General features: G+C 39.2%; 1 protein-coding gene across 1 annotated transcript in view; it reads left to right on the top strand.

Moving 5' to 3' along the window:
- Positions 1-14,243, top strand: part of TMTC1 (transmembrane O-mannosyltransferase targeting cadherins 1) — a 274,216-nt gene that overhangs the window by 208,423 nt on the left and 51,550 nt on the right. The window contains exon 12 of the mRNA XM_055318820.1: positions 5,144-5,287. Within this exon, the coding sequence (XP_055174795.1) occupies positions 5,144-5,287 (144 nt within the window). The remainder of the gene's footprint in view (positions 1-5,143; positions 5,288-14,243) is intronic.

The raw sequence follows: 14,243 nt of genomic DNA, 5'->3' as shown, positions 1-14,243 counted from the left end.
ATTTTTTCCCAGACATGTTTTTCTTTTGGATTTTTTTTTTTCTTAACAGGAAATAGAAAATAAACATCTGACCTTAGCATAGTTAACCTCAAATAAATTAAGGTGTGGAATGAAAATCAGACAAATAAATCAGGGTGTGTATATTCTGAAAGGAAATTACAAACTGGAGCATAGGATACAATATCGCTTGCACAATGAAATGCCGTATAAGGTACTCCAACAAAAAATCAAGAGCATCCTTAACTTTTGAACAGATGGTACAAAATTCAAAGTAAATAACTGAAAGAAAATGTAAAACCACACTTTAGTCACATCCATATCGTGTCTCTGGGTCTGCAGGTTGATCTTGGGTTAAAGCTTAAGAGCAGTAGATGAGAGAGTGTACGTACATCTTGTACACTTATTCAGTGTTGCTGGCTCTAAATAGCCTCTCTGAATGCTGTGGTTTTTGGAGATAACATGATTATTTTGTATGGTGGGTAACATTTTTCCAGTGCATAAGAATCTCAGCAGCTAAGTGTTCTGAGTATTGAGTTTATTCTACTTCTGTCCCTGAGAACTAGTTCTTATAAGATCATAGTTGAATGGATGGGCTAAAGAAAAAAAAGGAGAAATTACTCTAAATGGAAGCTCTAATTGGTAGCGTTTATTTATTTGCTGAAGGCGGAAAGACTCATGATTGTCAGGAAAAATAAATAGATTTACAGGAGCCAATTGTCTTCTTAACACAAGAACACAACTGCTTCTGAGATTTTATTTTTTTAAATAATCTATTATCTACTCAATTTCTTTCCTCAGCTGTAACATAGTACAGTAATTCTACTTAAAGAATTAGGAGGGTTAAATGAGACGATGGAAGAAAAAGTGTGAAGTATCCTTAATACATCCTAGGTCACTTGGGACCCATTTTCTTTTGTTCCCATCCCCAGTGATGATCTCCTAATAACATGTTGATTTTGATTCTCAGAGCTAAGGTAACTGGGAATGGAGGGGAATAATAATATTTTTCAATAGGTGCTTTATCAGTTCTGCTTAAGGAAATGCTCCTAGATAAAAATTAAGAATCCCGTATGTGCTCAACTGGAGGTGTACTTACCAAGAATACAAATTATTCAGTACTTGACCAAAATTCTCCTCAATTCATAGAACTGTATCTCTATATGTAGATTTCACTTTAATTTTTTTTTTTTTTTTTTGGATGGGGGAGACCCAAAGACAGAGGGAGAGAGAGATTCTTAAGCATGCTCCATGCCTGACACAGAGCCTCATGTGGGGCTTTATCTCACAACCCTGAGATCATGACCGGAGCCAAAATCAAGAGTCCGATGCTTAACTGACTGAGTCACCCAGGTGTCCCAAGATTTCATTTTTAAAGAGAAAAAAAAAGCTTCCTTACACACTAGGACTACTTGACAATACAACATATTTTCTGTGTAATAAGTTTTAAAAATTTAACTCACTGAAATAAAAAATGACAATAATAAAGAAATGGCAAGAAACCCCCAGCACAAATGTTGAGTAAGAGTGTGAGAAGGAAAATCCTATGGCTGTTCATACTCATAAAAAAAAAAAAAAAAAAAAAAAAAAAAGTCTGAAAATCACCACTCCACCCTAGTTTAGTGAAGCTTTTGTTGAGACTTTTTTTTTTAGATGGGGAAGGGAATAATCACTAACAGAACTTTTATAAAGTATTCCTGTAGAAGTCAAAGTCAAGATAGGGTTAATTTATTCTGACAATGGATGTAGCAACATAAACATCTCTTAAATTGTTTATTTTTATAGTACGTAATTATCCTCCTGGAGACCTCAGTATTAAATTAGACCCAAGCTCATTCAAACACAAGTTTATTTAAAAAGCAGGGGCAGCCGGGGTGGCTTAGAGGTTTAGCGCCACCTTCGGTCCAGGGCCTGATCCTGGAGACCCGGGATCGAGTCCCACATCGGGCTCCCTGAATGGAGCCTGCTTCTCCCTCTGCCTGTGTCTCTGCCTCTCTCTTTCTCTCTCTCTCTCTCTCTCTCTCTCTGTCTCTCTCATGAATAAATAAATAAAATCTTTAAAAACATAAATAAATAAAATAAAAATAAAATAAAAAGCAAACACAAAAAATAACCTCTGTCCTAGCATAGGTCTTCAGTGAACAAGAGAAGAGTAGGTCTTTTAAGAAAAAAAATTTACATTTATCTAAAACTCAAAATAAACTGTGGTATTTTTTTCCTGACCTAGTTATTGAAGAATCCTATTAATGAAATTCAGCTTTGTTTTATAAATAATGCAATACTTGCTTGTGAGTAGCTGAACCTAATCAGATACCCGGTGAGAGAGGATATTGCTAGCAGTCTGCTTACTATTACCAGGAATACACAATATCACACGTTTTTCAGGTGGGGGCTCTGGGTGGGAATAGGTTCAGTAAGCCACTCTAGATGTCAGCAATCCCCTTCCTCCCTGGGTTGGGACTCTGTCAACATACAGCCTCTTCCCCGACTGTGGCTGGCCATGAATCTTTGTCCTAAGCTTCATGCTAATGCAACTGCAGACAAGTTCTTGGAGCACAAGTCAAGGCCTCTTCCATCAGAGTGCCTCTCTCTATCAGAGTGCTTCTGTTTCTCACTACTTCCTTTCTCACTGCTTATTTCTGGTTTTGAGAGTTCGGTGTGGACTTACATTCAGTTTCTGAATTAGAAGAAAAGAGAGAGAGGAAAAAAAACATTTTAGATTCAGCGAAATGTAAAAGTCCATGACTGGGCACTTGGGTGGCTCAGGGGTTGAATGTCTGCCTTGGGCTTAGGGCATGGTTCCCGGGGTCCTGGGATCGAGTCTCACATCAGGCTCCCCACATGGAGCCTGCTTCTCCCTCTGCCTATGCCTCTGCCTCTCTCTCTCTCTGTGACTCTCATGAGTAAATAAATAAAATCTTTAAAAAAGAAAGTCCATGACTATTTATTTGACAGTGGGATTGCCAGTAAACATAAATTTGAATAAGGTGGGCTGAGAGCCAGTGCCAGGGGCAGTTGCTTGAGAGTGCGGATGGGTGCTTCAAGAGGTGAGTGAGTCCATGGTGGAAGATCTTATGGAATTTAGACTGTCCTTTCCCATAGGTAGTGCTTTCACCTCAAGCATTGATTTCAAGGGCTCCCAAGCGTAAAGAAATAAGGAAAAGATCAAGTTTTAAGAAGGCTGATGTCCCCAGGAAGCTTCCTATTACAGCTGGTCAACAGAGAAACAAGAATTGCTCATATCCTCTCTCTCTCTCTCTCTCTCTGTGACTATCATAAATAAACTAAAAAAAAATTAAAAAAAAAAAAAGAATTGCTCATATCGTGTTCATTGGACATCTCTTAAATCTTTGGGAGGTCAGAGAGCTTTGTTCAATGTTTCCTCCTGCACCCCCCCCCCCCCAAAAAAAAAGGGTTTCTTTACAAGGAATTTGAGTCCTGGCTGTGATATGCTTTCTGTAACATTCTTAGACACAAGCTTCCTAGGAGACTTTTGTGGCCATGGAGTGAGGAATGAGCAGATAAAAGAGCATCTTGCTCTCATCAAAGCTCTGATATCCCTTAGTGGTATCTCAGAGAGAGAGCCAAGGACTTGCTTCCCTTAGAACTGTGAGGCCAGGGGTTATAGGGCTACCAGGGACCTCGGGTTGTCTTTGCCTGAATGAAGATGACGAGAGAGAAGCAAACAACAGTGCCATGTGCTGGTCCAGTATGTTTTCCTTTTCCCAATTCCTCTCGTATCTCTCTCCCCAACAGCCCCTACAGCCATTGAGAGTAATTAGAACTTTTGAGTTTGGGAGGACATAGGATGCCTCTGAATAGATTCTATCCCTTGTCAGTCCTGAGGAACATCACCTGGCATGGGCATGTCTTACTGAAACTACTATTTCTCAGGAATGTTCTTCCCCCCCCCCCCCTCAGGAATGTTCTTTGTGTTCATTGCTGCTCTAGACAGGACCAGGGAAGAGAGGATTCCGTAATCAAATAAACTTAGGAAACTTTGAGTTAAACAAAGATTAAAAAAAAAAAGTGAGACTTGTCTTGGCAGCCTTTTAATAGGAACCTCTTCTGTCCGTAAATATAACTGATCTTAGAAGGTGCAGAACAGAGTGGGAGGGGGCAAGTGTGTCATTTGATTGTCAAGAGATTTGACAAGTACACATCCTATTTTTATTTCTTGTGCATTATCTTGACTTTTCTACAATAAGAGCCAGTTCCATGGGCTTATTTAAGCACTCTGGGTGACAGAGACGGAGTGAACCTCTTCGTCTGCTAAATATTCTGCTCTAAATATAGCGGAAACAACTAAACTATGTAGCTGTGCGGATTTGCCTTCTTTATGGTTTTGAGTTAAGGAAGTAAATTGATTCCCTTCCTTCTTTAATCAGCATAAATTTGGTTTACTGATGTATCCCCAAGCCTCCTTTACATTTGCTTTTGAACACGGGAATGCTACTTTCACTTCATTGTGCATTATTTAATTTTTTTAAGTGTTTGTCAGGATTTTCATTCTGAGAACTGTATCAGGCCAGTTGGTACCAAATTACAGTAGGAGGAGGGAAAGGAGATAAAATGGAAAAAGAGAGCCAAGATGGAAAGTCATTTTAGGGATAAAGTTTATTTTTATGGGAAGACATTGTATATTATGCTTTCTCAGTGATAATGGTCTTTCTAATCCCCCAATCCAAATATGTGAAGATGCCTTCACCTGAGGAACCTCCAGCATCTCGTGTACATAGTAGGCCCTGTACAGGCAGCTGCTCAGCAGTCCCACCGGCCCAGAAACTCAGAAGCAATGAGGCAATGAGAATTTTCTGTCAAAGCAGATCGAAAGTAATTATAGGCTCTAAAGGACTAAAATTTGTTTAACCCTGTTAGATTTGCATACTGTTTATTTTCGTACCACGTGGGGGTTATTTACTTATACCATTAAGGGTCAAATATGTGCTTCTCAGCCATATTTATATGCCTGCAGCTGCACACAGAAGATTTCACATGGACAAACCATTAAAATAAAGGAAGAACTCAGTGTTTCATTTTGGTTGTGGCATTCCCTGGGGGGCGGGGGGAGCGGGGGAGAACAAGCAAATTATGCCCAGCTTACAGGTTTTTGACCAATCATGGCTGAATAGTCCTGACTTTTCAGGTTGTATCCTCGCCATGCAAGTGCCCTGAACAATCTGGGAACACTGACGAGAGACGCAGCAGAGGCAAAGATGTACTATCAGAGGGCTCTCCAGCTAAATCCTCAGCACAACCGGGCTCTGTTCAATCTCGGCAATCTCCTTAAGTAAGTAGAATGTGTACCTTTGATCAGGCGGTCTTGTAAATTTTACAAAGAAATCCTTTCCTTCTTAATACTCATCTGGTTGTGCTACTGTCTCCTCTTCCCAGAGTGGAATAATTTAGGGTTTTCAAGCTTTGAGATGAGGTAATAGTCCTCTGAAATAATCTATCCCTTATCATTCAAAAAGAGTATTTCCAAGAGTGTCTCTGGAAGTGTCAGTATGGGGGGGGGGGCATAGCGAAGGGTTACATGGTCAGGTAAATTTAGGAAATGCTGAGTTACACAAAGATAACTCCTCCTCTTGCAAGAACCTTTAATATGCTAAATGCTCTGTGAATCTTCAGGAAGGCAATATCGTATACGATATGATATTTCCCAAAGTCAATTTTTTTTGGTAAGGCATTTCCCAAGTATTCCACGAATATACTTTGGGCAAAGCACTCATCTAAGAAGAGTGGTGTGCTCTAAAGCTGCATCCAGGGATCCCTGGGTTGCTCAGTGATTTTAGCACCTGCCTTTGGCCCAGAGCATGATCCTGGAGTCCCAAGATCAAGTCCCACATCAGGCTCCCTGCAAGGAGCCTTCTTCTCCCTCTGCCTGTGTCTCTGCCTCTCTCTCTCTCTGTATCGCTCATGAATAAATAAATAAAATCTTCAAAAAAAAATAAAGCTGCAACCAGATGACACAACTACAACTCATGTCCAGCATATGCAAGCAGTAAGAAATGAAGCAAGGCCTGCCTGGAGTTAGTAATGATAACTCTTGCTCTTAGGGAGACTTGCCAGGTACAATCAGTCATTGGTGTTGGCTTTTCACTCACTGCCTTGGAAGAGGTTCATAGTGTAATTAGTATCACTGAAACCTAGAACAGGGGTGCTTTTGTATCTTGTATTTTTACTAATACAATCTAAGCGTATTGGTGATGGTGTTGGCATCTGTAGTTTTGGCAATAATGAAATGGTGGAAGTTACGGAATTTGCTTCTAAGCTTAAGAAAACAGTGAAAACATCGAATGTGGAAATAGGATGAACAAGGTTTGAAATGAGATGATAGTGATGTATTTATCTCAGCTTATTAGGATGCTAACAATCTACAACACTTACTGGAGGATTCTAGGTGGCTCAGTCGGTTGAGCACCTGACTCCTGGTTTTGTCTCAGGTCATGATCTTGCTGAGCACGGAGTCGACTTGAGATCCGTACCTCCTTCCCACTGCCCTTCCCACCAAATAAATAAATAAATAAATAAATTCATCCATCCTTAAAAAAAAAATCTCCATACTTACTGAATTGGTTTCTGAGTCTCTCAACTTCTAGAGCACTCATCTGGTACCTTACAGCTAGCTAATGGTTTGCTTTGTTCTCTTGTCTTCTCCCTAAAAGGATTGTCTTAATTGCCTCAGTAACTCCATATGATGCAACTTCTTCACCTTCCTGTGTACTCCTTGAGTTTTACATGTATAGATAGATCTTAGTCCTTTCTCCTAATATGTGTGTTAATGTGTGTTTTTTATCTAATCCCATTTGGACAGAAGTATTGAAGTGCCTTAATTATAGAACAATCTAATATGGTATGATGTGAGAGGTGCCATCCTAAGTGTGAAGTTCTAGGTTTAGGTTTGGCTTTGTCCAGGTACAGGAGCACAAAATCAAGGAATACTATACAAAAGTAAGTAAACGTGGGGAAAGTATGATTCAAATGAAAGAAATAAAAGTATAAATCAGCAAAAACCAAATAAGCTGAATTTTTCAAGTTAGATAATTTTTTGTTACAATTTGATACAAATTGAGAATGATGAAAAACAACCTTAGTTGTTAAATGAAGTGGTACACATGGTGACAGAAAAGTCCTTTTAGTACTAGTCGGCTCCTATTGAAAGTAATAACAGATCAAGAGATGTGGGGAAAATGAGTTCTAATTATTACAGATAATAGTTGCAGGTCAATGGGGTGCTTCTGTTTTATTCTCTGATTTTTATGAGCTCTTTTTTTTTAATGTGAAGGTTTTGTGTGTTTTTTTTTTTTAAGATTTTACTTATTTATTTGACAGAGAGGGAGAGAGAGACCACAAGCTGGGGGAGCAGCAGGCTCCCTGTGGAGCCAGGAGCCCCATGCAGGGCTTGGGACTTGACATGGGGCTCGAACCCAGGACCCTGGATCATGACCTCATCTGAAGGCAAACGCTTGACCTACTTGCCACCCAGGCACCCCCTTATGTGAAGTTCCAAAGACACATCTTTTTAAGTCATTGTTACATCTGTTTATGTCCTGCCTTAGAGGTCAAATAATTTAATGGCTGGATAAAGTCCTATCAGTGTCTTTTGGGGTAACAGAATTACATAGTACTGATTTTAAAGACCACATAGATGAGTATTTTTCCCCCAAAGAGCCAGCTTATTTTTTTTTAAGATTTTATTATTTTTTTTCATGAGAGACACACACAGAGAGAGAGGCAGAGACACAAGCAGGCTCTATGCAGTGAGTCTGATGTGGGACTCGATCCCAGGTCTCCAGGATCACGCCCTGGGCTGAAGGCGGCGCTAAACCGCTGAGCCACCGGGGCTGCCCAAGAGCCAGCTTTATGGCAGTTCTTGTTAGGAAGGATGTCCTGCAGTTATGATTATCATATTGTGCTGAATGGAGCTTTACTTAAAAATGACAGCCGACAGTCCTTAAATTTCATCTTGCCAAGACCTGAACAAGAAATGCACGCCCTAACCTTCCTTTTCCACATATTATTGCCATTAACTATTATCTTGAAAAAAAAAATAACTATTATCTTGAATGTGTGAGTTATATAGGACAAGGAATTATGTTTTGGACCATGGTAATGGCTATTTTTCACAGTAGGAGGGACTCCTGGTCACTAAACATAAGATTTTTTTTTTTTCTCTCTTTGTCAGAGATTTTGTCAAAATCAACTCTTGGTGATTATCCAAACCAACAACAATGCTTTATATTTGTGTAAGCCTCTAGTTTTCTGAGTGCTTTTTTTTTTTTTTTTTTTTTTAATTTGGCTCTCCTAGTAACTCTTTAAGGTAGACAGGGAAGAAGAGGGAATAAGGGTCCTGAAAAGTTGAGTGCCTTGTACAAAGCCACTGTTGTTCACCTGTTGCTCCTTTGATTTGCATCAGAGAGTAGAGTGGCTGTATCCACGTAGATTATTCTTACAATCCAGTGGAATAAAATCATGATAACAGCTAACATTTACATAATACTTTGCAGTTTATAGATAAGTGTTTTCTTATGCATTATTTAATTCAATCTTTTTCACAAAAGGTATTCTCATCCATATCCCCATTTTGCGAAGGAGAAACCAAGGCTCAGAAATCTTATGTGATATTGGCCTAGGCCCTGGCAGGCCCAGAACTGAATCCCTGCCCTTGGACTCCGTTCTGTTCACTTTCCTTTACCCATGTGCCCAAATAGTTCTTCAACCCAAAAATTACTTAATATTTAGCTATTTAATGGCATGTGGTTGCCTCTTGGGAGAAAGGCCCATCATTGTTTTTTTGTTTTGTTTTTTTCTATAAGGAAACATGTTTGTTTACATTATTTCCCTCAGTAGCAGAGAGAGTTGACTCAGGAAATAGAGCTAATCCACATTTAGTTACCTCTGAGTTTCATTTCTGCTTTCCTTAATACATGTCTGCTACTAAGTAGCAATGGGTTGAAGACAAAAGAAACAACAAAGATAAAGATATTTTAAATTGTGTTTGATCTGATCCATTTTACTATTTGTCTAAAATTTCTACCCCTTCTGTTTTTCATGAGGCAGCTGAGTTTTTTAAATTGTGCCTCTCTCTTTTTTTTTTTTTTTTTTTTTTGTAATCTAGAAGTTAAAGCTCATTCTGAGAACCTAAGCATATGTTCAGTCACAAGCATTAGATTGGATCATCCTTGAGAGCAGGGTGCTGTCATTATTCCTGTTTTGTAAATGAAGAAAGAAAGCCTTGGAGAAGTAATGTGCCAGGTCCCTCAGTGAAGAAAGAGAAGGTGTGGGAATTGAACCTACACCTGTCTGACCACACTGGACTGCCTGCCTCCTTGCGGCTCACTTCAAAAGTGGTATACAGCTTTGAGCAGCACTGCCCAACAGAAATGTAATGAGAGCCAGAATCTGTGACTTAAAATTTTCAGATCACCATATTTCAGAACGTAAAAAAGGTGGAATTAATTTTAATAATTATTTTATTCAAGTCTAATATGTCCAAAATATTATCATTTTAGCATGTAGTTACTATCAAAAATTAATTTTAAAATTGAGCATGTAAAAATATTACCAAGCCAGTAATATTTTTTAATCAATTATTTTTTTTATAATCAATCTTTGAAATCTAGTGTATGTTTTAAACTTACAGTCTATCTCAGACTCGTTGTATTTCAAGTGTTCAATAGCCACATGTGGTTTGTGGCTGCTGTATTGGACAGCACAGATCTTTATGAATGACCTTGACTTTGAGAGAAACGTAAGACTTTGTCCAGACCAGAAGCTCTAAATAAAATGTGATGCTGTCAGAACAGCCCAGAAATCTTACAGCACTGAAGACAAATTTCATTTGAATTCTTGGAATTCTATGACATACAGCTTTAGACCTGATCATAGCAATAGATTTCAATGAATGTTATTCAAATATATTTGGCCTCTTTCATGACCATTTCACTGGACTTTGACGCTAATCTATTATGATTCTGTGTGGCATGTTTACAGTGTGACAGATTGATAAGGAACAGCTTTCCATGCCAGCATTCTTAATTTATATTAATTATTGTTGGCTTTGCTTAGAACCTAAAATGTAAAAGAAAATAGGCAAGATTAGCATAAACTTTTTATGGATGAAAAGAGAAGTCCCTGATGGCTCAAGAGAATATAATTGAATATTTAAATTCAGGGCATGGGAAAATAGTTTTGTGACTGCTGTGGTAAAATAGTTGCTAGTGTTTGCTACTGAAACAGAATATGAAAAGAACCTCTTAAAGAATTACGTCATACCTCCCTCATTGCCAAAACTCCTTTCTAATCACATGATAGGATATGGGCATTATATAGGTATTACAATAAGTATTGTAATCAAAATACAGAAGAAAGTGAAGTGGGATGTCCAATAATTGAACTATATAGAAGTTGAATTTGAAAAACAAAATACATTCTATAGTCTGATCCTTTAGAAAGCTTTTTTTTTTTCAAGATTTTACTTATTTATACATGAAAGATACAGAGAGAGAAGCAGAGACCACAGGAAGAAGGAGAAGCAGGGTCCCTGCAGAGAGCCCAATGAAGGACTCGACCCCAGGACTCAGGGATCCTGGCCTGAGCCAAAGGCAGATGCTCAATGGCTAAGCCAGCCAGGCACCCTGATCCTTTAGAGAATTAAATCCTAAAAAATAAAAGAATATGGAAAGAATGGTGATCACTATCTTTGAAATAAATTTAAATGTTTGAGATTAAATTTCTTTTTATCTCTGGCACTAGTTACACCACCTTTTATTTTATAAAAAGGAGTTGATACATTCAAGATAGTAGTACTCCTCTACTTTTCAACCAAAGCCTCAGAGAATCCAAAATTTCAGTCTGCTGGATAAAGAAAAGCGTTTTTCTTTTTTTTTTTTTTTAAGAAAAGCTTTTTTGAGCTGCTTTCCACCACAATGGGATGTCAACTTCGGGGTGGGCAAGTTCTGTACTCTCCCCTCCAAGTAAACTCTTACTCCTTGCCCCCATTCCCATGGTGACCTGTTAGTATTCCAGGCATCTCCAACCTTATTTCTCTGTGGTCTCAATCCCATTACATACCTTCCAGACATGAATCCATCACCCAGTTCCTCTGCCAGCTTCACCCCCGGACCCTCCAGTTCTGTTCTGCCTTGAGCACCCACCTACATGGCCATGCAGATCTTTTTCTTTTCTACTACCTGAATTCTGATGTTCCCCTTTGACCTTAGTCTCTCACCTCCGCCCACCCTTCCCTTTCCCCTCTGTCATTCCTGCTGACCCTTGGATGGGATTGGGATTGTGACCTGCCACCACTAGTTCTTCTCCAACCATGCACAGTTCTCTTTTTTCTAAGAGCTTCGTATTGACATGACTTCCATGACTGGTGTGATTCCCATCCTCCTCCCACATTCCTACCAACCCTGCTCTTCACCGTTGTTACAATCTTTGTTCTCTCTGGTTTTTATATTCCTGATTTATAATCCCATCTCTGATTTATCCATTCATTAATACATGTGACATCATCTTAGACTCTTGCACACCTTAACTCTCATTTACTTACCTGACCAGGCCTGCAACTGAAGGTATCCCATTGCCTGCATTTTGCTTTTCCTAGACCAATATTCCTCAACTCCTTTTCGTTATCAGCCCCCACCCTCCCCCAGGAGCCTTTTTAAGCATTTTTTCTTACTCACTTCTTTCCCAAATAAATGCTCAAGAATAAGATTTGTTAAATAGTATTGAGCTTTGGGAGACCACAAACCATCGAGTTTTATTTTTTATGTGTAATCTAATCGTATCTTCACTGCACACTTCCACTCCAAGAAGCAATTTTCATCTGTTAGGAATAGATGCTCTTGACCTTCTTCCAATCTGTCAAATGTTGGGGATGAGAAATACAAATCTGAGTTGAGTAGGACCCAACAAACTCTGAAGAGCAGAGGGTTTTGAAACAAAACAGGATCGGAGGTTAAGGCTGTTAGAGATTCATCCCTTATGGTCTTATAGTATCTCCCAAATATGTTTTCTTTTCCCAATACATGTATCCTTCCCCTCCTTAGTGCCCATACACATACCCAGAAGATAATATCCTCTCTTACTTTTCCTAAGAATAGTCAAGTCATGCAAGGTCCACTTGCGCAGTTTCCCTTCTTCCTACCACAAAATTTCCTGCATGTTCACAGACTCCCCCTTCTTTTGCTCTTCTGGGGAAGATGTGTCTTGCTTCCTTAACAAGGCCAGTGCTTACATCATGATTTTATGCATTGTTGTTGTTTTTAAGTTGAGCCATAACTGACATGGAAAAAAATGCACAAATCTGAGTTTTGACAACTCTAAATACTCTTGTAATTACCCCCAAAGTAACATGAACAATTTCCATCATGCCAGAAAGACCCTTCATGCCTCTTTCAGTAATTCCCCCCTCCCCCGCCCCAGGCACTTGTTATTCTGATTCTTTCCACCAGAAATTAGAACTTCATTTAAAAGTGATCACTTACCATGCACTTTTTTGGCATCTGGATATTTTTGCTCAGCATAGTGTTTTGAGTTTTATTCCTGTGGTTGGTTACATGTTACATTTCTTTTATTGCTGAGTAGTATTCCATCGTGTAAATAGACTGTAATTTGTTTATCCATTTTCCTGTGGGTGAATACTTGTTTTGTTTTGTTTTTTACAGGTTTGAGTTATTGTGAATATTCATGTTGTGATTATTCATGTCCTAGTCTTTGTATGTTTATTTTTCTTAGGTAAATATCTAGGAATGGAATTGTGGGTAAATGTATCTTTAATGTGTTAAGAAACTGCCAAACTGTTCCTCAAAGTAATTGTACCACTTTCCCTCCCATCAACAATGATGAGGAGATCCATGTGCTTCACACCCTAACATTTGGTATTGTCAGCTTTTTTTTTAGCCATTAGTAGGCATTAGCATAAAATCCACATGTGTTCTTGATTCTATTTCTATCCCCTTCCCCCATCCATTATTGTGGGCTTGCTCTTAGGTCTTCAGATTTTTCCCATTCCACACATTTCTGTACACCCCAGATTCCCCTAGATGACCTGTGTCATTTCAACTATTCCTTCACGTTCTCTTAACTCCTTCTGAAATTTCTCCCATCAGATTGGTAAGAATGGTTAGTATTTGGTCCTTCTTCCTCCTCACCTGTTCATTCCCCTGATGTCTCTGAAATGAAGAATATGTCACTGTTGACCTTGTCCTGCTGATGTCTCTGAAATGAAGAATATGCCACTGTTGACCTTGTCCTGCTTTTGAAGCTCTTTATTTCATTGCCTGTATTGCAACATGTTTTTTTCCTTCTATTTCCAACATGTATGCTTCTTCCAGCCTCCCTATAAATTGAGGGGCACCTGTGAATTTTGTTGATCATCCATTACATACACAGAGTCCAGATGTCTCAGCATTTAGGACTTTCCATAATGCTGCCACTTTCGTCTGTCTTTTCCACCACTCTCCCATGCTGTGTACACCCTGACACAGTCGCACGGATCGCTTGCCAACGGATGTGAAATATGAGCCTTCGAATTTCATTTGAGAGAGAATATTACAAAGGTTTTAAAGTAAGAACTCTTCTAGCTCATCTAAAATACGGCTTCATTTGCATTTTTTATTTTTAGAGAGGGGTGGGGTAGAGGCAGAGAGAAAGAGGGAAAGAATCTTAAGCAGGCTCCATACCCAGTGCAGAGCCCAACACAGGGCTCAGTCTCACAACCCTGAGATCATGGCCTGAGCCGAAATTGGATGCCTAATTGACTGAGCCACCCAGGCACCCCTCGTTTGCATTTTTATCTTCCGTTCACTGTTTGTACAAAACTGGATTATCTGGGAAATGATTAGAATGTTTACCTACTTCCTCAAGATTTGGGAGTTATTTGTGTATACACAGATTGCCAATTGTTAAAATATTTTTGTAAGTATCTCTCCCCCACCAAAACTCTGTTCATTCATGCTGTGATTGCTAATGAGTTGAGCATGAGTGGGTTGCTTTAAATCCATAGTACGTTTGCAAAGAACGGTCCCTTTTCTCATTCCCCTCTCATGCTGTCACGGGCGGCGTGAACTCTGGTGAGGCCAGAAGGCAGCCTGCGTGAGAAACCCAGTGAGGGAGCGCAAGCTTTAAGGAACCCCTGATTCTGTTTACACTCTCTTGAAGGAATTGGAATGTTTTTTCTCTCCCTGCATAAATATTTCTGACAGGATAATTAAACGGGCCAGACTGCTTTGTCAAGT

This window comes from Nyctereutes procyonoides, unplaced genomic scaffold (assembly GCF_905146905.1).
Source record: "Nyctereutes procyonoides isolate TBG_1078 unplaced genomic scaffold, NYPRO_anot_genome, whole genome shotgun sequence".
In the NCBI taxonomy this organism is placed as follows: Eukaryota; Metazoa; Chordata; class Mammalia; order Carnivora; family Canidae; genus Nyctereutes; species Nyctereutes procyonoides.
This window is presented reverse-complemented; position numbering and strand designations above follow the sequence as displayed.